Raw genomic sequence first — 25,831 nt, forward strand, 5'->3', positions numbered from 1 at the left:
CAAAATTGAAATCTGCCAATCGCTATGTTTCTAACACCGTTCAATATTTGGGAAAAGTACCTGCATGATAATTAGTTATGTTGGATCGAACAAGACGACACTAAAATAATAATTCAATATCATATGTTATCTACATTTAATGAACTGTAGTTGATTAAGCAAGGGATGTCCCTTCGCGATTGTAAAACTAAAATGAATTATTATTTGTAAATGTTACATCTAGTTATTTTCTGTTTTTCTTTTCTTTTTTTTTTTTTTCTTCGTAACCAAATATTAATGTTAAATTTGTCTTTTAAGCAATACTGAACTTAATTTTCCTTCAATACTAACAGGACCACCATCCAATTATCACGTAATCAGTTTGGGCAGTTGGACAAAAGTATGTGCCGTTTCATATGAAAGTGGGGATCCTTGTATGAAAGTTTTTTATACTGGAATATGTATATAATATGGGTATTGATTTAAATAATTACTTTTTAGTATAAAATAGTTGACTACATTTATGTCAATATTATCCGCGCTATATACTTCGGAGAGTTTCATATTGTTACATCTGAATATTGGTTTCCGTCTTTGGAATTTTATCAGAATGGTAAGTAAAAGTTCATCTAAAAGTGAACAATGGTGAAAAATCGTTGACAACACATTAATGTAATTAGAACGAAAATAAATCACACTTTGTGTGTTTGACAGCATTATTTCGAAAAATTAAATTTAGATCAAAAATTATAATTTGTTACGCTTATCTGTTACAAGTCGCTTTATAATGTTCATAAAATTATTAAATAAACAACAAATTTTCAGGTCGTACGATTACGAACCATAAAATATGACCTATATATTTAAAGATATTCCTGCCAGCTTGACTGGAAACTTTTGTTTTGTTCTTTCAGAATTATTTACTCGTTAAATTATTATATTAATAGCTGCTAACTGTGAAATGGACAAAGGACCAGACTCTAGACCTTGTATTCTTAACGAGGTTATTGTTGCTTTTTCTTTTTTTCTCAGATACAATGAGAAAACAAGAGATTTCTATGAAGGAAACACTCTCCAATGAATTAAACTTCTTTTCAATTAAGTAAAAGCAACTCGTGAGAATTACAAAGCATACTTCAAAAAACAACAATCATTAAATCCCAACTAGAGTTTGATGAAAAGTGCAAGTGACATATAATTCTGAAATATGTTGCAAATTTTAATTTCTGAAATTATGCATTTGAACAGCAAATTTTCGGAAAAAAAAAAATCTAAATCAAACTTCAAGTTTTTTTTTTTTTTTTTTTCATTTTACATTACTATCACAGAAAATAAAGGATAAATTCGCTGCGAAAGTAGAATCTAGAGCCTGATGAAATGAGAAGAATTGTTTCATATGCTACGTTACCAGGTGTAGCGTAATAGCTTCGATTTAGTTATATGGAATCCATGTACGGAAATTTCAAACCGCTTTACGTCTTACGTGGTTTATCCTAATCAAAAGAATAACTTTCACCGTTTCTAACGCACAATATATACAAATAATTAATTATACATGGTACATACATGGCGACTACCTTAGCTTTTTAAGAATCATACTATAAACGTTATTCTCTTGTAAAAATAAAAATACTTCCTATTTGTACATGTACACGTTATACATACAATTTTATGAACAACTAAAGATTGGTATCAGATTCGGTGTACTGACCAACCGTGTACGCCACGACAGTTGCATGATCCAATTTACCCGGTACCATTGAAATCTTTTCCAGCATTTTTTTCCGCCGATTTCTTTGTTCCAATTTTGATAATTGGATCATGTGGCCATCTTTTTGCTGAGCATAATACAGATCTGGATCTTCTAGAATACGACGTTTTGCAGCTGTGATCCTCACCTAAAATACAATTGTAACAACTTGCTTCGAGAAATTTCAATTTTTATTTCAAATAGTTATTTTGAAATTTGCCTCGATGTTTCATTCGACAAGGAAGGATTAAATCGATCGCTTAGAGTTGAGAAAGACTTCGAGAACCGCTGTTCCTTTACAGTGGAATGGCGAAATTTTCATTTTCAAGAGAATGATCTCAATTTGAAAATACTTAAAGTGACTCCTAAACTCTGGTATCATCAGCGAATTATTCGCTGAATTGTTAATAAACTTACCGCAAAATCGAGAAGTAATTCGCAAAGACGTCTGGCATTATCGCAAGGTGGTCCTTCCCCGGATACTCCACGCCTCAACAAATCCTCCATTCTTAAAAGAGTCAGTTCGTGCCTTTGATAAGCCTCAACGACAGGTAATCCACTGTTGCTACTACCGATCGAATCTGACCTTCTTAAATTTTCGGCAGACTTACGACGAGTTCTGGTCCTACTCTGGCCCTCATGCTTGACACTTTTGTCAGAACTTGCAGTGTTATTGGTAGGTAATATGGCAAATTTTCCCACTACTGGATCAAAGTTATCCGATATTCCATCGCTGGTTAAAAATACTATATCGCCTTTTTCCACCTCGGTCATAGACAAAGTCAGATTATTCAACTCTGGATTAGAACCGTCGACTGGACCCAAAGCTCCCAATGCGTCTCGCATATCTCGCATGCAGTGAATGTCGTGAGAGCCTTGCGTTATCTCCCTTACACCCGTTCGTCTGTACAGAACAACATTTGAGTAGATGGAAGAACGTTAATGTCGACATTGACAATCGATTCATTTCGTTTAATGCTTTAGAAGCAAAAGAAATTTTTGTGACTAGTGGAACTTTTGTTTTTACCTGGAATAAACGTACGCCAAACTGTCGCCAACGTTGCACGTACACGCCACGTACCTTTCGGTACGACAATTTGACCCAGAGTTGGTACGCAGTAAGGGTAGTACAGCACATACTGTTAGAGTCGTGAGCATTCCTTGCTCCTGTAGAATGAGAGAATGCGCCGAGTGAAAAGAGCGTAACAAAGCCACGAACACGTCCCTAGTCGTAGTTACTCCACCGCCTGGTGCCGACGAGAAAAGAGCCTTGTTCAAGTATTCTATACTCCCGTGCACCGCTGCTCGAGCGGCAATGCTTGCTTTTGGGCCTAAGATGAAAAGTCGATGAGTCATAATTGTAAATAATTCTTGTTCGCTGCGTTGACATTCATGGATCATGAAGTATTTTGTCAAAATTATACCCCAGTTAACGCCATCAGCGAGACCCAAAACGGCTGCCTTTGGTCTAGCCGAGATACCAAAACAATCGGCAATTGGTTCTCCGTTATTGATATTTGTCGTTGGATTCTTCTCATACAGCGTGGTCGCCACTCCGTAGGCTAAATCGTGAGGCCTGAACCAGTCTGATACGCAAGCTATTTCACCGTCAGAAGTTGTTCCTAAACAGACATTTGGAAACCGTTAGAATTTATTGACATCAATTTTTCAAATTTTGTCTTCTATTCAATTTACTGAACATCGCCAATGACATACTTTATGAAAATTTGAATATGGATATAAAGATGCTACGTTACTTGCATGGAAATGTTTATTTTTTGACTGGTCTACATTTGTTGGCACCCTTACTCCACCTCTTTGGATAATTATTTATAATTTGCCAAGTATCAAGAATATAGCTACTACTTTAGAATTCTTGGATGTAATAAAGCTGCATCCCAAACAGAGAATAAGTAAGTTCAAATCGTAGATGTTGGAAATACATACGATTTTCCAAGAATTCTGCTTGATACTAGCAAATAATTCAAGCATACCGGTAAAGTCACTAAATGTGATTCAGGGCAGAATTTCTTAGCATTATCCGTCATCTGTATATATTATAATATGCACAGACTTTCATTAGAGTCATTTTGACTAAAAATCTAAGTCACAGAGTGAACTCATTGATGTTGGTTATTTACTTCTGTTACCCCTTTCATCTTTTAACAAATAATTTCTGGCTAGAGATTGCATGTCATCTGTATAAATAAAAACCCCCTTGCCAGCTTAAAACACTGATTGAAAGTATATGAACATCGCTGCTATTCCGGAGTAAATCGCATCACTAGATGTTTGGATTTTTAGGTGCTTCGGTTTTAAATTAACCGGGAAATATGCGTTCACACTGGATTTTGATGATTAATTTATTTCGTAATACCAATACCAATACTGTTTTCTTGATTTTTCCAATACTCTACGAATACAGCCCACTATTGTTTCATCATTGTCATTTTTCCATTCCCTGCATTCCGCAAGTTTTGTAAGTACCCTGGACTTGTGAATAAATGTATCTGTCCAAAAATATTACTAAACATGCAACTACTATGATTTCAGCCAGTATAAAAACTTTCTAAGCATATCATTGGATGACAGCAAAATGAGTAAATCTACCCCGTCAGTATCAAAATAATCTACTCTACCTACATACTTACAAAGTATATGAAGTGACAGTTATGTAAAGCGCATAACAATGTGCTTTAAATAATAAGTTTTATAACTATCGTGATAATAATAATGATAACAATAAAAGTAAATACTATTATGGTGTCAAAGAGCACTAATGACGAAAATTATAAGAGGTTGCAATAATGGGCTTATTAATGATCCATTAGCATATCGAAGGTTTCCAGCACATGCAAATAATGCGAGGATAAACACCTTTTTTTGCCTTTCGAAACGGAGCTGGAGCACTTTTTGATTTCCTCAATGGATTCATCTCAGAAGCAAACTCAGACGGTGGTGGAATTATGTCGTTTTTGAAATTCCCTTCCTTGGAAGCATCCGCAATATCATTGCTTATATTTTCATCATTGAATTGCATACCATTGTCATTCAAACTATCGTCAAAGCTTACATTTGCCTGTTTGGTAGGTACAAATGTACTTTCTGGTATGAAACTGGTCGTTTCAAATGTAAAGTGTTCTTTGGATGTGAGACTGAACTGAAAATTGTCCAACTTTTCTTTGATTTTAGCATCATAATCAAACGTATCTTCTAATTTGGAGGTTGAATCTTCAGCGACCATAACATCCGTTACTAAATTATCAATATTCTGCCTAGGCAGTCCTCTGACTCCCACATCAGATTGATCTCTCGATGTTGTATAATCTTTGCAGTCATCGTCCAACAAATCAGTCTGTTCGTTATTGCAATTGGATTCCAAACTATCCAACAAGTTTTCATTAGAATACTTGGAATCTGGATCATATAACTTTCCAGCGGCACGAATTTTAATTGAACTGTTGTCGATGGGACAAGACGGGGAATCACTTGGGCGAATCATAAACCATCGATCGTGAGCCACAGAGAATATACAGTCCATCGATGTATTTACTGTATTCAATACATGCAATGCTCTTATCAAAATGTAAAAAAGCTTTCCCCTATTTCTCCGACACAGATAACTTACAATGTAATACGAATAGTTCATTTTACCACGTTATATGATACCAAAAATAAAAGCAAACGTGAACTCGCCAAATAATTTTAAAAGAATTCATAAATTTATTTGTGAGTGTTCAATTTTGCTTTTGAATATATCTGATGTTTCGTTACATACCAGTTCTTTCATGGTCGGACTGTTCCAAAATATCAATGTAGTCAACGTCTGGATCGCTGATACTTAAATGCCGCTGCTTCAAGTTTACCGTGGTCAAACCCAGATCTGGGCCTGTTAAAGCTGCAAATACTTCCTCCCCATTATCCAAGGTACATAATGGATACGATGGTAGCTCCTCCGGATTACGCCCATGCAGTATTACTGGACCCTCCATCTTAATCTCCAATCTGCATAAATAAGAATAATTGTCATGATAATTTCATATTTCATCCCATATGTCTGGTCTAATCTTATTAATAAAATTCCTAAAATCACAATATGAGATCAATTAGAAAGACTAGTAGGGATTGAAATTGAAATACTTATACAAGATTATTATAAACATTCATATTCGAACTATCCCAACTTTTCCACGTTTTTTAGTTCAAATAGTAACTTTCTGTTCGTTCAATTTTGATTCTAAATATACACTTGTTGAAAAAAATACATCTAAAATAATTTCCATGCCGTTTAATTGATTATACACCAATTCATGAAATTTTGTTATCAATATCATAAAGCAGTGTATAAAGCTCTATGAATCATAACGTAAACAAAATCTATCTTGATACAATTCCCAAAAATCCAACAGTTCTTATCATAGTAGTTAAACTAGTATGTAAAAGATTATCAGTACTGAAAAAGAAACTTTAGATGTTTGACAAGATCCATTGACGTTTGTTTTTTGTAGGTATGTACATTGTCAAAATTTTATAAATGACATAATTGGTAAGGTAGAAAATTATGGCAATTACACTATTTGTTATTTACAAGCAAAATCACGTGATTTTCAAGATATTTTGGCAACATTATACAGAGAAATGTGACAGCGGTAATTTAAATTAACGTTTCTATTCATACGACAATGTTTAACCATTGACAAATTGAATAATAACCCTAGCAGTAAGTAAACATTGTTGAATGATCCTCGGTGCAAAAAAAAAAATAGTTTTTTATACAAATGAGACGTCTTAAAGCCTGAAACTGTTTCAGGTGTGCAATTAAGGTGTGGTGACATTGAATTAAAGAACAATTTAAACAGAGTCAGCCATTATTTCTATACAAGTACATAACACTTGCATACCCTTATTGTTGCCAAACTTAAAAGAGACTCACAATGTTGTTGACAACATCAACAATTGCGTGTGCAAATAGTGTAAAAGAAATTAAAAAAAAAAAAAAATGAAAGAATGAAATAATTTGATTCAAATGTATATTGTGTTAAGTGATTGAATACACATACCCATTCAGGTATCGAGTAATAAAACAACCGCCAGGTAGGTCCTGAGGAACATTTCTAGGACTACGTGGAGAAGATTCACCGTGGCCGATATTCTCAACAGCAGCAGCAAGATTGCTGACAGACAGCTGACGCATAAATCCAGCAACGCGTTTTCGTAAACTCGGCATTTTAACAATCAAGGTGTTACTTCAGATTCCTTAAATCGAACAACTGACACATTTTATCACAACTTTTAATACTGTCAAATGGAAATAAGGAAGATATGCTGGACCAAAAGCATTTTTAAATCGCAACCAACTTGTGTCAGACACTTATAGCAGCCATTTTGGAAAGAATGTCAAATCAACGATAGGTAGATAGGAAACGGAAAAGAGAACGACGAATTCCCACTTCAGAATTTGGGATGGTTGAAGGTTGAATGGGATTTCGTTCGCATGTTTCGGATTTTAACCCCTAGGGGCGCTGTATCGTAAACATCGTGATACAGTGCCCCCCCCCCCCCCAACCCCCAGGCAGATATAGGTTGAATAAGCTGATTTACCCGTAATCCGGTACTTTCAGATAATCATATTTCTTTTTTACCGAAACGATGAAGCCTTTATTTATTTTCTTCAAATTCTTTAAAATAATTTTGAACCATTGAAATAGATGCAGATCTAAATTTGAAATAATTGAGTCCATTGCATCTCGAGCTGAAGTATTTTTCTACTTGCAAAATATTCTACATGTTTTAATTGTTTAGACTGCTGATCGTATCCCAAAAAATAAGACCCCGATTAACACGGTAAAAATCATATTAGAATGATCGGTGGAGTCAAAGAAATAAATGCAATATCTACGATTTTTAGCATTATGCATTATGAGATCTGTTTTGTACACGTACATTAGAAAACTTTAGCTTAAAGAATTTCTTTTTTTTTTCGTCTTGTCATTTGCCAGATCTTAAGGATAATTGAGTAACTTCACTCAAATGCCTTATCATGCGGGTTAACATGTGTGAATAAATTATTTAATTATCGAAACACTAAAAGATTACTACGTTGTCATGTTTCCTTTTTCAAAGGTTCATTTTCATAAGCCATTGGCAACCCAATACGGCCTTTAGCTGCGATTTTAACAGAATCCTGCCCTAACTTTTGTTCAAGTCCTTGCCAACTTCTGTTGAGTAAATAGTCAGCTCCTCCCTTTCCAATCGCAACAGTGCCAGCTGACTTTGACACCAATTTCCCCATGCCATTGACTGGAGATTCGTCGTTGGTTAAATTCCTGATAGATCCAGAAATTAGTGATACATCTGAGTCACTGGAAGTTTCAAGAGGTACATAATTAAGCCCCGTGGAAAGGATATGCCGAAAGTCCATGCAATATTGCGTTGAGAATGCTCTTGAAGTGTTGAACGCTATTTCCACTTCGAAAGGTGTTAACATTGGTTTGAAGAAATCTCTCGAATCGTATACAAGGTTTTCTGGACAAGCTATCACCACAAACGCATCTATCTATAATACAGAAAAGTTTCACCATTAAATAAGTGTAATCGTTTTGTGCAGATTGATTATCTGCAATCATCATATGGTAGTATGAAGAGTAGTAATTGAAGTCAGCTATATTTACCTCAGGGAAATTAGCCAATTTTGCTGGATTTGGTTTGCCAACGCATACAATGTAGCTCTTTTTATTTTTTCGTTTAAGTACGTTTTTTACTGCTGCAATAGATTCTAAGTAATTTTTTATGCCGAGCGTTGCCACCACTATACCGACAACACGAGCATCCTTCAATTTTTCGACTAGATATCTCCTTCTTTTAAGCCATATTGAATCACTTGCCGTAAAGTGAGCAATTTTGCTACCATCAAAATGGTACCAACTTTCAACCGCCATTCCTAAAGCTAAATTGTTCAAGGTTTTTCCATTTGGACCCAAAAAAATGGCCTTGTAGTCATTTATATTGTAACCAGCATCCAACTTGTAACTTCGGCCAAGAAAAATTTCACTGTCCACGTCACCGGAGTCTGTATACCTCGTGTTAGAGGAACAATTCAATTTGGTCAGAGTAAAATTTTTGTACGTAGATCTCAGAGTATTATAAATGCATTCTGTAAAAAAAAGTGCAAATTGTTTAGTATAATATGCTAATAATTTTACAAAACTTTGGGTGCCTGTGAAATCAATAAATAAAAATATTTACCAGCTAGATGCGCGTAAGACACGTCATAGAAAAACAAAATCCTCTCCTCTTCCATTTCAAAATGTTGCTTGAACTCGGCAACAAATAATCGTATATCAAGTTGTTGCTTAGGCAATATATGGAAGACTGGTAATCGGCTTGTAGGGTTGAGACAGGCGTGTCCAAAATGTACGATCCCATCTGCATTGACATGTTGTGCCGTAACTTCGTCTACGCAACAACTTCCGTACGACGAATCTCCCAAAATATAGACATTCTTGTTTAAACGCTTTTCCAACCGTAAAGCTATCTCAACAGAATCTGGTAAAAGTGAATCCGGGAACTGCAGACATACCTGTAAATTGAAAGAACAAAAAAAATTTAATATATGAAGCAATGTTACTCTTATGAACGAATGTTCATGCAATTGGAATCAAATGATCATTGAAATCAGTAACTTCATGTAAAATTAGTAACGTACAGCAAAATCTAATTGTTGAATTGATCAAGGAATTAGTTCGGACTATTGCTGTATTCTTGGATATTGCAATGATGGACAATTTTTCTTTATTTGAATTCAGTAACGCTTTATTGCATACGAGAGTTATCTCTAAACCAAAGATGACACTCGGTTAATCTATTGACAAGTTTACCTCACCGCCGTACAGAAACTTTTATCCTCAGCTTATCTCAGAAATAATTTACTCGTAAACAATCAAGCGTGACAATGAGGAGAAAATAATTCTACCAAAGTTGTTGAATGATCGGACGGTGAATTAAATTTACAAAAGTGAATCACGAATTAACAGGTATTAATTCTCCACTGCCAACTGACCTTTCCAAGTGAATTATTGTTGATCCATTCCACACACATATCCAAATCATATTGAGAATCCAAATTTTCAGGAAGCGTTTTGGTAGGCAGACCATCGACTTCAGCGACCCGTTCAAAAACTGCCTGTTCATTGCTACTGAAATCTGCAGCTGGCATTTTGGATATAAATTATTGTGCAAAAGAATACGTGACACAGATTAAAACGACAATCTTGTCATTGATTTCATACGACTTAATATCGAAATCAGACCACATCACAATCTTCTCTGCATTGTTGCACAGATTTCAAAGTGCCATATTACAAAATTTGACATTTGGTAAAAACAAACTGCATACGAATTAAGAATCACAAGTGAAGTCACGCAAATTATCACTGCAGTTGTTTTTTCAGACTGCAGATGTAAAATTTCCTCACAATATTTGCGACACTAAACTTTCAATTGCTGGGGTCAAACGTTTCGATGCGTCTCGTATCGTACACCCGTACGAACACATGGTTGCGTATATTTCGCGGGGTACGTGAGCCGCAGTGCGATGACAATGGCCTCTCAGCATCTTTGACATCATGCGCAGTAACCAAGTTTAAGCTGAGCGTAATCAGAGTTTGAGAAGCACTGACGGAATGCCACTCACGCACACGCCGTTGATTGAAGATATATATCAGTCGTCGCACACAGTGCTTTCATGGAGACAACACGAGGAGCACGAACTCCAAGTAAACAGCTGCCTGAAATATCATGACACTGTCGTTTCGACACTTTGGTACAAAAGGAACACTGTAACAAGTTCTGTCAATTCACCCATTTGAGTTCCTGCTCCTTGCATAGTCTCCATGGTTGCTTTATTCACTTTTCAGCATTGCCACACTATACTTCATGGTTGTATTCCTGTTTCAACTGGCGGCGTTGTTTGAAAATACGGTTTTGAAAGACGAACGAAATTACTGACGGTACTTGCAGTCGTTGACTTATTGCAGTAAATAATCATTAGATCGTGACGGTTATCGCAAAAACGACACAAAACATTAATATTTGTGCTTTTCATTAGATAAGAATCTCAATCTGATTTTATTCTCACCGGTAAGAACTGCGATTAACGGGGTCAATTTCGACGCTATTGTATATATGTATCTCGAATTTTTCAAAACGTACCTCAAAAGCATTAAAGGACATAATGAATGCAACAATAAAGAAATGGCATGATTTTTATGAATTTACTATCGCGATTTCGGAGAAATCATGCCATTTCTTTATTTTTCCATGACACTCATCATACAAATCGAATAAGGATAGTAACAATTTCAATTCAACATGTTTTTGTAGATGTTTTACAGGAAAAATCTTATTAAAATAAATAAATACATTTTGGCGAATCTAAACAACATATTGGTATATTATAGACAATCCAGCCGAAACAATGAGTCAGTGAAGCGATATGGTAAAAGCAAGTCTTTGTGTACAAAATGCAAATTGAAATTACGTGGAGGTTTCTGATAACCATTATACCCGTAATCCCATCTGACAATTTCGAATTGAAATTTTGGGCGGCGCAATTCATTCTTTAATCTGAAAATTGAGAATGTACATACAAAAATATGTAATGATGCGATAAACATAACAAAGTATGAAAAACAATTACAGGATAGCTCAAAATCAAAAAATTGAAGATACTTAAAAATATATTGGATCAAAGACGACGATTTATTTGCCTTCAAATTACCTCTGTAAAACGGACTTGAGTTTATCACAGGTTGCCTGTGTAATTCCTTGAATTTCATATATAAGTAAAACCAGTTCACACGACTGTACTAGATTTTTGATGGGCAACACCAGGTCCCCGGTGGTATGATTACCAGTACCCAAACTTTTGATATAAATTCTTCTAAGTTTGCGATTTTTTCCAAACATGGTAAATATCGTAGAAATCTGGCCAAAGTTGTCTTGCTGAATTGAAAAGTCTTTCAAATTAAGACAATGGGCTAGCATTTGATACAGTTCATTTTTGTAGCAGCAGGCACCACGATGACCCAAATTTTCAAGCTTCAATTTCTCCAAATTTTTACACTGTTTTCCTATTTCAATAAGAAATTTACCACTCCGGATCGGCAGGTTTACCAGGTGCAAAGTTGTGAGGCTTGTCCAACGACTGATTAGATACAAAGCGGTTAAATCCCAATATTCGTTTTCTTTTAACGTACTGCAATAACAAACACGGAAAATCAATATTAAAGATTTTTCCAATTTCTAACGGTGTTACTTTCCACTTTCTCACCATATTCTCTAAATTTGCTTATACCTTGCGCTTAGTGTTAGGTCTGATACATGTGGAGTATTTTTTACGAGCTTTGCAAAAGATGAATTCAAGTCTGGTGTTTCTGCGTCATTAACGAGGGATGTACGTCTTTTTTTGAAGGCCACTTCGGTATGAAGATCGGTTTCCTTTTGACTTGTTACTGTAATTACGCAAGTATCGAATATTGTCAAAGGTACTTTCCAAGTCAAAGTTTATAAGGAGATTCAACTATGTTAAAGACATTATTTTACGACATTTTTGTGACTCTGGAAGAATCTACAACGTTTTGGAAATGAGCAACTATTCATTGAGAAGAAAACTTAGAGAGAACTTATCGAACTCGTAAATAAAGATCAAATAACAAGCTGAAATTTGCAAAGGCACAATTGACATAAATATTCCATATCTTGTTTGTTCGAAACAGTTACAAGCCTATTGCTGCAGATGAAATTACATTAAAATCTAGTCAGTTTGGATAAAAGTAAACAATTCACCTTTGTGTTTTACTAGGTTACTTAGTATGAGTTTCGTCAGACATGGAAACGCTGATCCAACTAAATACACATCACATTCTGGTTCAATGTTGTGGCTCAAATATAAATACGAAATTTGATGCCTGGGATTTTTGAGCAGTTGCTGAAATGCAAATAATTTTATGAATTTTTCGAAACTGAGGTAAATTGTTCGAATTTATTTATTCATTAAACACAACTTTTGTTTCAAGTGTTGAACGAAAGTAAAGTAAAGTAAATAAGTAAGACAACTAAGTATCCTTAGTCGGTGACTCATGCACATCGGTTATTCCATACCTTAGCTTCGTTGATCTTCAACAAACACATATAGTCAAGCGTACAGTTGGATAAGCAGCAAAATTTTTCCAGGGCTTTGTGGCTGTTGGTGATTTCGACGACCTCTCTCAGTAAAAATTGAAAAAACAGACCACAGCCAACTTTCTGAAGAGATTGCGTAAAGGGGTTGAAATCCATGAGTACTTTTGCTCTAAGCTTCTGCGATACCTCAACATTTTTTTCTAAAAACATTTGTTCTCAGTGCCAACCATCATTGCACATATACGGCGGCATTTCTCCCAGTTCTATGCTGTAACACTTACCAAATGTAAAGACCCTTAGATTGATTCTGATACATTCAAGTCCATCAATGATATCTGTGTCCCATGTTGAACAAGTAGTAACGGACCACAAAGGTTACTTTGGATGAGTCAGAATCGCTCTGAGGATCTTTACAAGATATTACAAGTACCACGTTTAATTTCGACTGATTTTGGCAATTAAGCAATTTTAATTGAGAGCTTAATTTCGAACTGAAAACAAGCAAATTGGCTCTACAAGCCATCCATTGTTGCACTGTGTGTTATACTTGAAGTTTAGTGATTTTAACACCATTTTCGCTACAACTTTGTACATTGTTGATAACCTTCTATGTTTCGTGTTCATGGTCGAGTAACTTTTGGTACTATAGAAAATACATCAATAAATTAAAAAAAAAAAAAAAAATTAACTGCATATTAAAATATGTCTCTTATTTTAACAATACTTTAATATAATACGCATACCAAAATAGAAGTGATGCGTATCCACAGCATCATAGGATTTGAATTCCATCCACTGTTCCGGATTTGGAAGCATATCGACAATGATTCTTCGCAAAAATTCTGTATCGCTTCCACAGCAAGCAGCTATTTGGAGATTTTCTAATTTTTTCGGCTCAGTTAACCAGGGGTCCCCTTCTCTGGGTAAAATATTTTCGTGTCTCTGTAATAATCGTAGCTCCCGCAACTGTTGACATAGTTCTAACGCATGAATCAGCGTTGTTTTGTATTTGACATCACACAATGTCATTGTTAATTTCGTTAGTCTATTGAATGGTAATTTCAACATTTCACAGCATTGTCTGTTGTCAATTAGCGATGTAGGCCAATCAATAGATAAAATTCTAAGGCACTTCATAGGTGTCAAAAAAATTGCCAGCTGCATAACATCTATGAATTTCAGTCCAATGATGTTGATCTCGACTAGATTTTTTGCTTTGCCAATAGTATTCAGCATATCTCCTGGTCTTGTATAGTACATGTTACTGACATTTATTTTAAGTATATGCTCGTACTTTTTCTTGCTATTAAAATATTGTTGCACGTCTGAAATCGAGTTTAGGTAGCCTTCTTCGGAAAAATCTAAGTGCCTGAAAATTAAGAAATATCGTCAAAATGCACACTAAGAAGTCTATCACTAATTTCAGTTTAAGCAGTGTAAGCAGTAGGACTTTTTTTCAAACTCTGCTTTTTACACTTTTGTGAAAGGGTAGTAGCGTTGTTTTTCGACAGTTAAATTATCATGTCATATTATTTGGACAGCTAAAGAAAGCATTGAAATTCAAATACTGCAGTGAACGGATTATAAATGTTTTCAATATACTATTTTATCATAACATCACAAACTGATATAATTTCAGTTGAATGCATCGTAGCCTAATAATAACATAATCCTATATACACGGCGCAGTGGAAGAGTAGTATTTACCTCAATGATTTTTTTTCGTCGAATACAAGGCTATGGAATCGCTTGCATGATTTACTGAGCAGCAACATATCCCTAGCATTCAAGTATCCAATAATTTCCAACAATATCTCGTCCGGCATATCCAAAATGCCCCAAGTAATGGAACTGAAACATGAAGCATAATACAATATCAATGGATCGCGGTCACATGTGAGATTGCTTAAAACAGAAAATTGTTATTAAGCAATTGATTGTACTGTCTGTAAGGTTCTATTGTTATATCAATTGTTAGTATATACCTGTTACTCATTTTTATTCCTTTTACGCTTTTCAAGCTTCAGAGTACGTAGACTCGCACCATGTGCATCCCATGTAAACAATGATCCTAACCTGACTTGACCTGACACTACTGATGTCAGATCATACGGATCATACGGAGGATAATGTGGCGAATGGAAGAAAGAACCCATCATAATATATGTTCCTTTTTTCGGCTGCCAGTGCTTGTAACATGGCTGCTGATGGCGGCTTGTAGCATGCTGTTTATGCGTGTGAGTTGCATCACTGGAAAAAAGAACGATTCTATCAAAAACCGGATAGTGGCATTAAGTACCTGTTTTCACCGTCGGATAGAGCTAGCGTGTAAAGTCAATTTTCCTTGGTGATTCCCCGCTTAGAGTCTAGACGCCTTGTAGTTTAGCTATTGAAGTATTCTTGTACAAGCGGTGTGTAGATAAAAGCTATGTATATATGTATAGACATTGAAATTATGAACGAACGTATGTAGTGGAATGAATCTACGAAGAGGTGAATCATGAAATCAGGAATTCATCACACGCGAATGAAGAAAAGACAATATTATTTCCATTGAATTGAAAAACAAAATAATAATAATGACTTTTTTCTTATACATCACGGGATCAAAAATTCATATAAATAGTGCGGTTTTATAATGCAGTTATACGCAATGCGTGCGGGAGGCGCTTGATGGTAACTGTTACAGCAACTTGTCAACCAACTTGACCAGATTTGACTTTAGTAAGGCAAACTATAGTAATGATAATAAATTCATGTCTAATGTTGGGTGGATCTCAGTTCTCGACACCATCGAAACGGATGGTAAAATTAAATATTTTTTTATTCTGGGACGATATAATATGGTACGATAGCGAACTTTGCACTGTAATATTCGAAAAGAAACCTGTGTACGGGATTTAGAAAATCTCTAGGATGATTGTATCAACTTCAAATTTATTAAAACTGAATGCATTACAATGTTCAAAACTTGTAGCTTATCATATATCGAGAGTATAAATCTGATACTGGGAGATATTAACGAAGCATTCTGGTCCTACCCGAAGGATAAAAAATTTAACATAGTCGAAATATGTTTATTTAATACTCAAAACTCGTTTCAGGTGAACAAAAAAAAAAGTGATAAAAAAAGATTTGTAAGTATTTTTCCATACCGATGGCCAAATTCTTCCATTTCTAATCGCTTAATTGTAGGGTTTTGTGAACTAAAAATCATGCAAGCAGTGATCAACGATTGTTTCAATTTTCCGACAAAGTAATCAGTGATTTGCAAATATGACGAAAGAAAAATGTATAACCAATTTTCTACATTTATAACATGAGAAATAATTAATTGAACGTTATGAGGTATCAAAAGAATGATTTGGACCACCTGTGCGAAAAAGTTTAACACTATTTTTATTTCGAAATAGTTTTTTGATGTCAAATAAAACTTGATTAGAAAATGAGTCGAATTTGGACTATGTTCATTGTTTTCTCTTCGAACTAGTAAATCCACAGGGATTGATACATGAAATTGGATTGAGATGGGAGCTTGGGATTTCAGCTTCAATGGAAAAAAATTATTGAGAAAAATTTTAGTCGATAGGAGCACCAAACTCCGAGAATGACTATCGAAGACCGGCCTAGTGTAGACATATCAGATCGGAGGGATGTTCGGAGGAGGTCTGAGAATAGGAGAGGATCGCACATAGTAGTGAGTAGATACTTTTTAGCCATGTGCAAGTACGAAAACACGTGACAGATAGAGGAACGAAATGAGAAGTATGAGGTTACGGCAAGAGTTGAAAGTGACAGTCCGGGAACGTGCCGGACGTGAAAGATATAAATTTGGAAGAACTTACATCATTATTATACTCGTTTCCACGCCACTGCAAGCAGTAGAGTATTCGGCGCGCTTTTTTTACCGTGGTATCCCCAGTAGGCCTAATCCACGAATAAGAAACTATATTTAACACTACGATTTTTAAAATTATTCTTATGAGAAATATTAACGCGATTTATCTGGGTCCGGCAAATAACCAGTCTCGGCCCACGTCCGCCCCAACACAGACTCTCCCCAGACGTCACGTTCCCGCGACTAGGACATTCAGTGAAAGTCCAAACGTACAACCCGCCGCCACCAGGGTGTCGAGACACCGCAGTGCACCAGCTTCGTCTCACCTACATAAGTACTGCTTCATTCCGGTACCCTGGCCGGGCATCGGAGCAGGTACGTATACAGAAGAGATATAGGCCTGGGATATGCCTACTGGCGTCACCATGCACAAGTACACGGTGAAACTTAGGGGTCGCCCAGAACGTCGTAACGTCTGGAACGACTCTACGGGTGCACGGCCTGCTTAGAGACGAAAGCGTGGGACAGGCGCAGTTTTCAACTAGAGATTCTTGCCACCTACGAGATGTTCGCAATTTTATTCCGAATAGAAGTCAACAGTTACAAGGTGTGATACCTGTTTGGAAGGTTCAGACTCCAATTTTAAGGTGTGAGACGTGAAAGGTTCACACTCTTGTTTCGAGGTGCGGTCTCAAAATGTGAGAGGTATTCTCCGCTTCTCTTTCAAGGGTAAGCCGATCAGACGTATTCACTCCTTAATCATGGAGGAACCGATCAGGGGTTTGCGAATTTTCCGTGTTAACATTAGCGTTCTACTTTTTTCCTAACGTATCAGTCAGAACTGGTAAGCAGTTCGCACTTTGATTTCGAGGGGGAATCGCGGCAACGGGTCGAGACTCCATTTCGAGGTGTGGTACATAAAAGGTCCAGACTCCAATTTTAAGGCGTGAGACGTGAAAGGGTCACACTCTTGTTTCGAGGTGCGGTCTCAAAATGCGAGAGGTATTCTCCGCTTCTCTGTCAAGGGTAAGCCGATCGGACGTATTCACTCCTTAATCATGAAGGAACCGATCAGAGGTTGTCACTCCTCCGCAATGGGCGAACGGATCAGGGGTTTGCGAATTTTCCGTGTTAACATTAGCGTTCTACTTTTTTCCTAACGTATCAGTCAGAACTGGTAAGCAGTTCGCACTTTGATTTCGAGGGGGAATCGCGGCAACGGGTCGAGACTCCATTTCGAGGTGTGGTACATAAAAGGTCCAGACTCCAATTTTAAGGCGTGAGACGTGAAAGGGTCACACTCTTGTTTCGAGGTGCGGTCTCAAAATGCGAGAGGTATTCTCCGCTTCTCTGTCAAGGGTAAGCCGATCGGACGTATTCACTCCTTAATCATGAAGGAACCGATCAGAGGTTGTCACTCCTCCGCAATGGGCGAACGGATCAGGGGTTTGCGAATTTTCCGTGTTAACATTAGCGTTCTACTTTTTTCCTAACGTATCAGTCAGAACTGGTAAGCAGTTCGCACTTTGATTTCGAGGGGGAATCGCGGCAACGGGTCGAGACTCCATTTCGAGGTGTGGTACATAAAAGGTTCAGACTCCAATTTTAAGGTGTGAGACGTGAAAGGGTCACACTCTTGTTTCGAGGTGCGGTCTCAAAATGCGAGAGGTATTCTCCGCTTCTCTGTCAAGGGTAAGCCGATCGGACGTATTCACACCTTAATCATGAAGGAACCGATCAGAGGTTGTCACTCTTCCGCAATGGGCGAACGGATCAGGGGTTTGCGAATTTTCCGTGTTAACATTAGCGTTCTACTTTTTTCCTAACGTATCAGTCAGAACTGGTAAGCAGTTCGCACTTTGATTTCGAGGGGGAATCGCGGCAACGGGTCGAGACTCCATTTCGAGGTGTGGTACATAAAAGGTCCAGACTCCAATTTTAAGGCGTGAGACGTGAAAGGGTCACACTCTTGTTTCGAGGTGCGGTCTCAAAATGCGAGAGGTATTCTCCGCTTCTCTGTCAAGGGTAAGCCGATCGGACGTATTCACTCCTTAATCATGAAGGAACCGATCAGAGGTTGTCACTCCTCCGCAATGGGCGAACGGATCAGGGGTTTGCGAATTTTCCGTGTTAACATTAGCGTTCTACTTTTTTCCTAACGTATCAGTCAGAACTGGTAAGCAGTTCGCACTTTGATTTCGAGGGGGAATCGCGGCAACGGGTCGAGACTCCATTTCGAGGTGTGGTACATAAAAGGTTCAGACTCCAATTTTAAGGTGTGAGACGTGAAAGGGTCACACTCTTGTTTCGAGGTGCGGTCTCAAAATGCGAGAGGTATTCTCCGCTTCTCTGTCAAGGGTAAGCCGATCGGACGTATTCACTCCTTAATCATGAAGGAACCGATCAGAGGTTGTCACTCTTCCGCAATGGGCGAACGGATCAGGGGTTTGCGAATTTTCCGTGTTAACATTAGCGTTCTACTTTTTTCCTAACGTATCAGTCAGAACTGGTAAGCAGTTCGCACTTTGATTTCGAGGGGGAATCGCGGCAACGGGTCGAGACTCCATTTCGAGGTGTGGTACATAAAAGGTCCAGACTCCAATTTTAAGGCGTGAGACGTGAAAGGGTCACACTCTTGTTTCGAGGTGCGGTCTCAAAATGCGAGAGGTATTCTCCGCTTCTCTGTCAAGGGTAAGCCGATCGGACGTATTCACTCCTTAATCATGAAGGAACCGATCAGAGGTTGTCACTCCTCCGCAATGGGCGAACGGATCAGGGGTTTGCGAATTTTCCGTGTTAACATTAGCGTTCTACTTTTTTCCTAACGTATCAGTCAGAACTGGTAAGCAGTTCGCACTTTGATTTCGAGGGGGAACCGCGGAAACGGGTCGAGACTCCATTTCGAGGTGTGGTACATAAAAGGTTCAGACTCCAATTTTAAGGTGTGAGACGTGAAAGGGTCACACTCTTGTTTCGAGGTGCGGTCTCAAAATGCGAGAGGTATTCTCCGCTTCTCTGTCAAGGGTAAGCCGATCGGACGTATTCACTCCTTAATCATGAAGGAACCGATCAGAGGTTGTCACTCCTCCGCAATGGGCGAACGGATCAGGGGTTTGCGAATTTTCCGTGTTAACATTAGCGTTCTACTTTTTTCCTAACGTATCAGTCAGAACTGGTAAGCAGTTCGCACTTTGATTTCGAGGGGGAATCGCGGCAACGGGTCGAGACTCCATTTCGAGGTGTGGTACATAAAAGGTCCAGACTCCAATTTTAAGGCGTGAGACGTGAAAGGGTCACACTCTTGTTTCGAGGTGCGGTCTCAAAATGCGAGAGGTATTCTCCGCTTCTCTGTCAAGGGTAAGCCGATCGGACGTATTCACTCCTTAATCATGAAGGAACCGATCAGAGGTTGTCACTCCTCCGCAATGGGCGAACGGATCAGGGGTTTGCGAATTTTCCGTGTTAACATTAGCGTTCTACTTTTTTCCTAACGTATCAGTCAGAACTGGTAAGCAGTTCGCACTTTGATTTCGAGGGGGAACCGCGGAAACGGGTCGAGACTCCATTTCGAGGTGTGGTACATAAAAGGTTCAGACTCCAATTTTAAGGTGTGAGACGTGAAAGGGTCACACTCTTGTTTCGAGGTGCGGTCTCAAAATGCGAGAGGTATTCTCCGCTTCTCTGTCAAGGGTAAGCCGATCGGACGTATTCACTCCTTAATCATGAAGGAACCGATCAGAGGTTGTCACTCCTCCGCAATGGGCGAACGGATCAGGGGTTTGCGAATTTTCCGTGTTAACATTAGCGTTCTACTTTTTTCCTAACGTATCAGTCAGAACTGGTAAGCAGTTCGCACTTTGATTTCGAGGGGGAATCGCGGCAACGGGTCGAGACTCCATTTCGAGGTGTGGTACATAAAAGGTTCAGACTCCAATTTTAAGGCGTGAGACGTGAAAGGGTCACACTCTTGTTTCGAGGTGCGGTCTCAAAATGCGAGAGGTATTCTCCGCTTCTCTGTCAAGGGTGAACCGATCAGACGTATTCACTCCTCAATCATGGAGGAATCGATCAGGGGTTTGCGAATTTTCCGTGTTAACATTAGCGTTCTACTTTTTTCCTAACGTATCAGTCAGAACTGGTAAGCAGTTTGCACTTTGATTTCGAGGGGGAATCGCGGCAACGGGTCGAGACTCCATTTCGAGATGTGGTACATAAAAGGTCCAGACTCCAATTTTAAGGCGTGAGACGTGAAAGGGTCACACTCTTGTTTCGAGGTGCGGTCTCAAAATGCGAGAGGTATTCTCCGCTTCTCTGTCAAGGGTAAGCCGATCGGACGTATTCACTCCTTAATCATGAAGGAACCGATCAGAGGTTGTCACTCCTCCACAATGGGCGAACGGATCAGGGGTTTGCGAATTTTCCGTGTTAACATTAGCGTTCTACTTTTTTCCTAACGTATCAGTCAGAACTGGTAAGCAGTTCGCACTTTGATTTCGAGGGGGAACCGCGGAAACGGGTCGAGACTCCATTTCGAGGTGTGGTACATAAAAGGTTCAGACTCCAATTTTAAGGTGTGAGACGTGAAAGGGTCACACTCTTGTTTCGAGGTGCGGTCTCAAAATGCGAGAGGTATTCTCCGCTTCTCTGTCAAGGGTAAGCCGATCAGACGTATTCACTTCTTAATCATGGAGGAACCGATCAGAGGTTGTCACTCCTCCGTAATGGGCGAACGGATCAGGGGTTTGCGCATTTTCGAATTTCCATCAACGTTTGATTATTGTTCTACAGCATCAACCATCGCCCTTACGCACTTAGATACATCTTACAACTAATGTATATGAAAGTAATCCTAGTCTTAGAATCTAGCTCTAGAGCAACGTTGCCTTTATATTCCCTCAAACATCAGCCTCAGCCTTTATATTTCAGCCCTCTAGGATCATTGACTTTTGCTTCTATAATTTTACCTTCCAGCATCGGCCACTGTGAACATGCACTTTCTTACCCATACATGTATGTCTACGTCTATGTCTACCTTAGAATTTGGACTCCAGTGAAATAAATCTAAGTATCTGAATTTAGCCCCAGAGCTTTGACCTTCACCTTTCTACTCCCTCGAGCATCAGCCTCCGCCTTTAGACTTCTGCCCTTTAGCATCATCGACTTCTGCCTTTAGAAATTTGCCTTACAGCATAAGCCTTTGCATGCATGCACTTTCCTACCCATGCACTTATATCTATTTCAACACTTAAACACTGATTAAATTAATCCTAGTCTCAGATGTAGCCCTAAATCATTCACCTCTGTCTAGGTTAAAGTCCTTGGGTACCATCAATCATTGGTACGGGAAATTTATTATCAAGCTGAATTCTGAAAAAATCAGGGTTAGAAAACCGTTTACATAAATCATTTGATTAGATGGAGAAAAATCTGTCGAGCTAAAAGAACAAAAAAATTAATCGGGAAAATATCATAAGGGTTGGAAAAAACTCAAATTAAACTGGTTAAAAAACTTTGTGGACGCCAACAGGAACAACTTCAATCAGGCCCCCGAAGAGATGCGACGATTCACTGGAAAGCTAACGGAATTTGGATTAAGTGTGTTGCATAATTTTGTGAAAACATAAAGCAATTCATTGGGTCGACGTCGTGGGCACACTTGCAGTACTATTACAAGCATGAAAAGCAAAATTTAGGGGCAAATATGCAAAATGACAAGGTTTTATGTGAATACGGTCTTCCAAATACATGATTTATAGTTTTCGTCGTCTATGATGATATAAGAAAAGTGTTGGTTACGATCGAACATGACTTCATCTAATTTCAATAAATCCTTACGTTTTCGGAACTCCACTATCCGAAAAAAAGTGTTTCAGAAAAATGTTGGTGTCTTTGTCGGTCTATCCCAATAAACTTCGCCAGGATGATCACAGTTGGATGAAAAAATCTGAAATTTATAATTCACATTCCAATAATGGACATGAAAACTTGCAAGTTTTCTTTTCTCTTTGAACGTATGGTTCTTTCGATGAAAATACAAAAAATTGAAAGGACTCCGACACGGTTCATAAATCAGACAACGTTTAAAGACAATACAATAGAAACAGTTTCATGAGAAATGGAGGAACCTGTTGAGAAAAAAAAGAAAATATTCAAGACTAAAACTTCTGATCCCATGTTATAGTTTTTCTAGTAGTTGAACTAGTTTGCGGAAGGATGAAAAATACTGCGTGAAATACTGTTCTTACGACTTGTTGGTCATGTACAACTGTTTGAAATTATGTTGATGGCGTACATGTTTTTTAATTGTCTGCTTCACAACGGTTCTGCTTTTCCCGGGAATCAGTATGAACTAACCTGATGAACAAAGAAAAAAAAAACGCTGGAGGAAATATCCAGGCAAATGGTTGCTGCCATTAGTTTTGGCTGATTGGCGCAATTCTGAAATAAAAAACTCATTTTCCGAGATCAGCTGTGAACCAAAAAAGTAAATATTTTGCAGGGTAGGGAAATAATTTTGTGCCCCTAGGGACACCGAACCCTAAATGATTGACACAACACAGAAATTTTCAATTCAGTGACGTGAAAAAGGAGGAAAAAATTATAATTGAATGGATGGAAAATATGACTAGTACACTAGATAGCTGGAGCTAAAGAAAAATGTGAGTGGCAAATTAAACTCAAATTCGGTTTATTGATGGAGCGTTTCGTACGGTGACTGACGGTACTACTGCAGTTGATTTCTGTAAGTTCGTACAATATTTTGTTAGTACATTCAATATCTATCATCAGTGAGAACACTGCACAGAACAATTCATCACAAATTCAAACAAAAACATTACGATATCGTGAGGAATAAATAACGTGCGACGGCGTTCTGTTTCAGATAAACCTTGGTTCCACTCACAGCAATCACGTGAAAAGGAAGTTCACCCTTTTCAAGCCGCTGCACTCTTCACGTAGCGGTTTCTTCAACGTTGGTTTCGACGTGAGCATGGATCACGTAGGAAGCATTGGACTGTGTGGGAAATCGATAAAATCGTGTATTCAAACTATTAATGGGAGTCAATCATATTCAAGTGTAAAAGTTCTGAGTCAAAAGATTAATTTTCTAGATAGATGACTATTCATTGAAAATTGGATCCACTGCTGTCCTATCGTTTTTTTGTCGATAGAGTAGCTGTTCGAGTAACGTAGTAGTTTCTCAAGAAATCCAAATTGACCGAGCTGGAACGGAAAAATCTGTCTGAAAAAAGCTCTAAGGGAAAATTTATTGCAAAGGTTCTTCGCAGATTGTTTCGATTGCAAAGGAATATTCCTCTGTAGACTATAGGAAGTCGGACCAAGAACCATTGCAGCAAATATTATCTACAAAAGAGAATTATTTCCGTTTTCACAACCAGTGATACCAATGAAAAAAGATCGATTCACCTGAAACAGAGAAATACTCGTTGTGTTAGAAAATTATTCAGAGATTTACTGAAAACAACACGTGATCCACAGAAGAATGATTTTTCCATGACTTCTTGCGAATTGGATTATTCGAATCCAGTAAAGTATTTGTGGAATGAATAAGCAATTTGCCGGAACTTGATGAAACGTCTGACACACAGACGTTTCTTTCATCATTTTAGTATGAGAAGGAAATGATTGAGTGACCTGGAACATAGTGTGAAATTATAGCTGCAATAAAGGCAAAGTTTTGTCAGCACAATAACAGCAGGTATAAAAAGGATTTTACCGTCACATCATACAGCAGAAATGGACAATTATCGGCCAAATAGATGATTGACATCATTCTGATCGTCATTTCCATATTCAGGATTTTAATTCCCGTGTATCAAAAAATGCCGCTCTTGTTCTCAGTCTAAAGGTATCAAGTCAGGAGTAGAAAACGTGCAATAACGTTCTGTTTCAGAGAAAACTTCATTCAACTTAGGGAAATCACGCGAAAAGAAATTTCTCAGTTTCCAAGCTGCTGCACTCATCTCGTAGCGGTTTCTCCAACGTTCGTTTCGGCATGAGCATGGATCACGTCAAAAACAGTGAACTGTAATGAAAATGAATGGAAACATGTATTCAAACATTTAACGCAAGTCAATCGTATTTGCGTGTAGTACTTCTGAGTCGTAATATTGATTTCCTAGGTGGATAATTAATCATTAAAAATCCGTTCGTTTGCTCACCTATCGTTTTTGTTTCGATAAAGTAGCCGTTCGTGTGCCTACGTCGTTTCTCAAGAAAACCAGATTGACCGACCTGAAACAGAAAAATCTATCTGAAGAAAGGCTCGAAGAAAATATTTAATGCAATAGTTTTTGGCAGATTGTTTCGATTGCAAAAGAATATTCTTCTTTGGACAATCGATTATCGGACCAAGAACCATTGCAGCAAATATTTTCTTCAAAATAAGATTATTTCCGTTTTCGCAACCAGTGACGTCAATGAAACCGGATCGATTCACCTGCAACAGAGAAATGCACGTTGTATTGAAAAATGATTCACAATTTGACTGAAAACAAAACGTAATCCTCAAAAGAGTGATTTTTCCAAGATTTCTTGCAAATTGCATTATTCGATACTAGAAAAGTATTTGTAAAACGAATAAGCAGTTTGCGGAAACTTGTTGTAACGTCTGTTTGCCAGTTTGTTTGTTTCATAATTTTAGTATAAGTAGGATAAGATTAAGTGACCTGAAAAAAAGTATGAAATTATAGCTGCAACAGACAAAAAGTGTTATTAGCACAATAAGGGGGGGGGAAAAAAAAATGACTTTACCGTCACATTATATAGGAGAAATAGAAAATTATCGACCGTAAAAATGCTTTGCATAATCATCATCGTCATTTCCACATTCAGGATTTTCATTCCCGTGGATCGGAAGATGCCGCGTTTTTTCTCAGAGTCAGAGGGTGTGTCAAGTCAGCGCGCAAAAGGCAGCGATGTCTAACTTGCACACGGGTTAAGAACAAAAAAAAAAAAAAAAAAATTCACGTTAGAATTGTTGATAGCGTTCGCGAAATCGACGCGCTAAAAGGCGCGATCGATTGATTCGGAAGAAGGCACAACTTAGAGTAACTGGACTT

At 37.9% G+C, this 25,831-nt stretch overlaps 3 protein-coding genes across 4 annotated transcripts; all 3 read right to left on the minus strand.

Moving 5' to 3' along the window:
* Window positions 1-223: 223 nt before the first annotated feature.
* Window positions 224-7,489, minus strand: LOC124309329 (PP2C-like domain-containing protein CG9801). 2 transcript variants are annotated; one of them, XM_046772895.1, is made up of 7 exons: window positions 6,790-7,489; window positions 5,508-5,734; window positions 4,607-5,281; window positions 3,154-3,351; window positions 2,757-3,060; window positions 2,147-2,633; window positions 224-1,877 (listed from the first exon to the last, which is right to left on the minus strand). In XM_046772895.1, the coding sequence occupies exons 1-7, from the start codon at window positions 6,954-6,956 to the stop codon at window positions 1,659-1,661; spliced, it is 2,277 nt and encodes a 758-aa protein (XP_046628851.1). In that variant the 5' UTR covers window positions 6,957-7,489; the 3' UTR covers window positions 224-1,658. The 2 variants fall into 2 exon arrangements, with proteins under 2 accessions (XP_046628851.1, XP_046628852.1); XM_046772896.1 differs by lacking the exon at window positions 4,607-5,281.
* Window positions 7,490-7,625: 136 nt separating this feature from the next.
* LOC124309334 (2-(3-amino-3-carboxypropyl)histidine synthase subunit 2) lies at window positions 7,626-10,635 on the minus strand. The gene is made up of 4 exons (XM_046772901.1): window positions 9,789-10,635; window positions 8,975-9,308; window positions 8,401-8,882; window positions 7,626-8,285 (listed from the first exon to the last, which is right to left on the minus strand). The coding sequence occupies exons 1-4, from the start codon at window positions 9,942-9,944 to the stop codon at window positions 7,833-7,835; spliced, it is 1,425 nt and encodes a 474-aa protein (XP_046628857.1). The 5' UTR covers window positions 9,945-10,635; the 3' UTR covers window positions 7,626-7,832.
* A 449-nt stretch (window positions 10,636-11,084) lies between these two features.
* On the minus strand, window positions 11,085-15,160 carry LOC124309330 (uncharacterized). Its single transcript, XM_046772897.1, has 8 exons — window positions 14,896-15,160; window positions 14,618-14,761; window positions 13,654-14,279; window positions 12,890-13,110; window positions 12,575-12,716; window positions 12,084-12,240; window positions 11,508-11,984; window positions 11,085-11,353 (listed from the first exon to the last, which is right to left on the minus strand). Exons 1-8 carry the CDS (start codon window positions 14,904-14,906, stop codon window positions 11,182-11,184), a joined length of 1,950 nt encoding a protein of 649 aa, XP_046628853.1. The 5' UTR covers window positions 14,907-15,160; the 3' UTR covers window positions 11,085-11,181.
* Between the last annotated feature and the right edge of the window lie 10,671 nt (window positions 15,161-25,831).

This window comes from Neodiprion virginianus, chromosome 7 (assembly GCF_021901495.1).
Source record: "Neodiprion virginianus isolate iyNeoVirg1 chromosome 7, iyNeoVirg1.1, whole genome shotgun sequence".
NCBI classification, from domain to species: domain Eukaryota; kingdom Metazoa; phylum Arthropoda; class Insecta; order Hymenoptera; family Diprionidae; genus Neodiprion; species Neodiprion virginianus.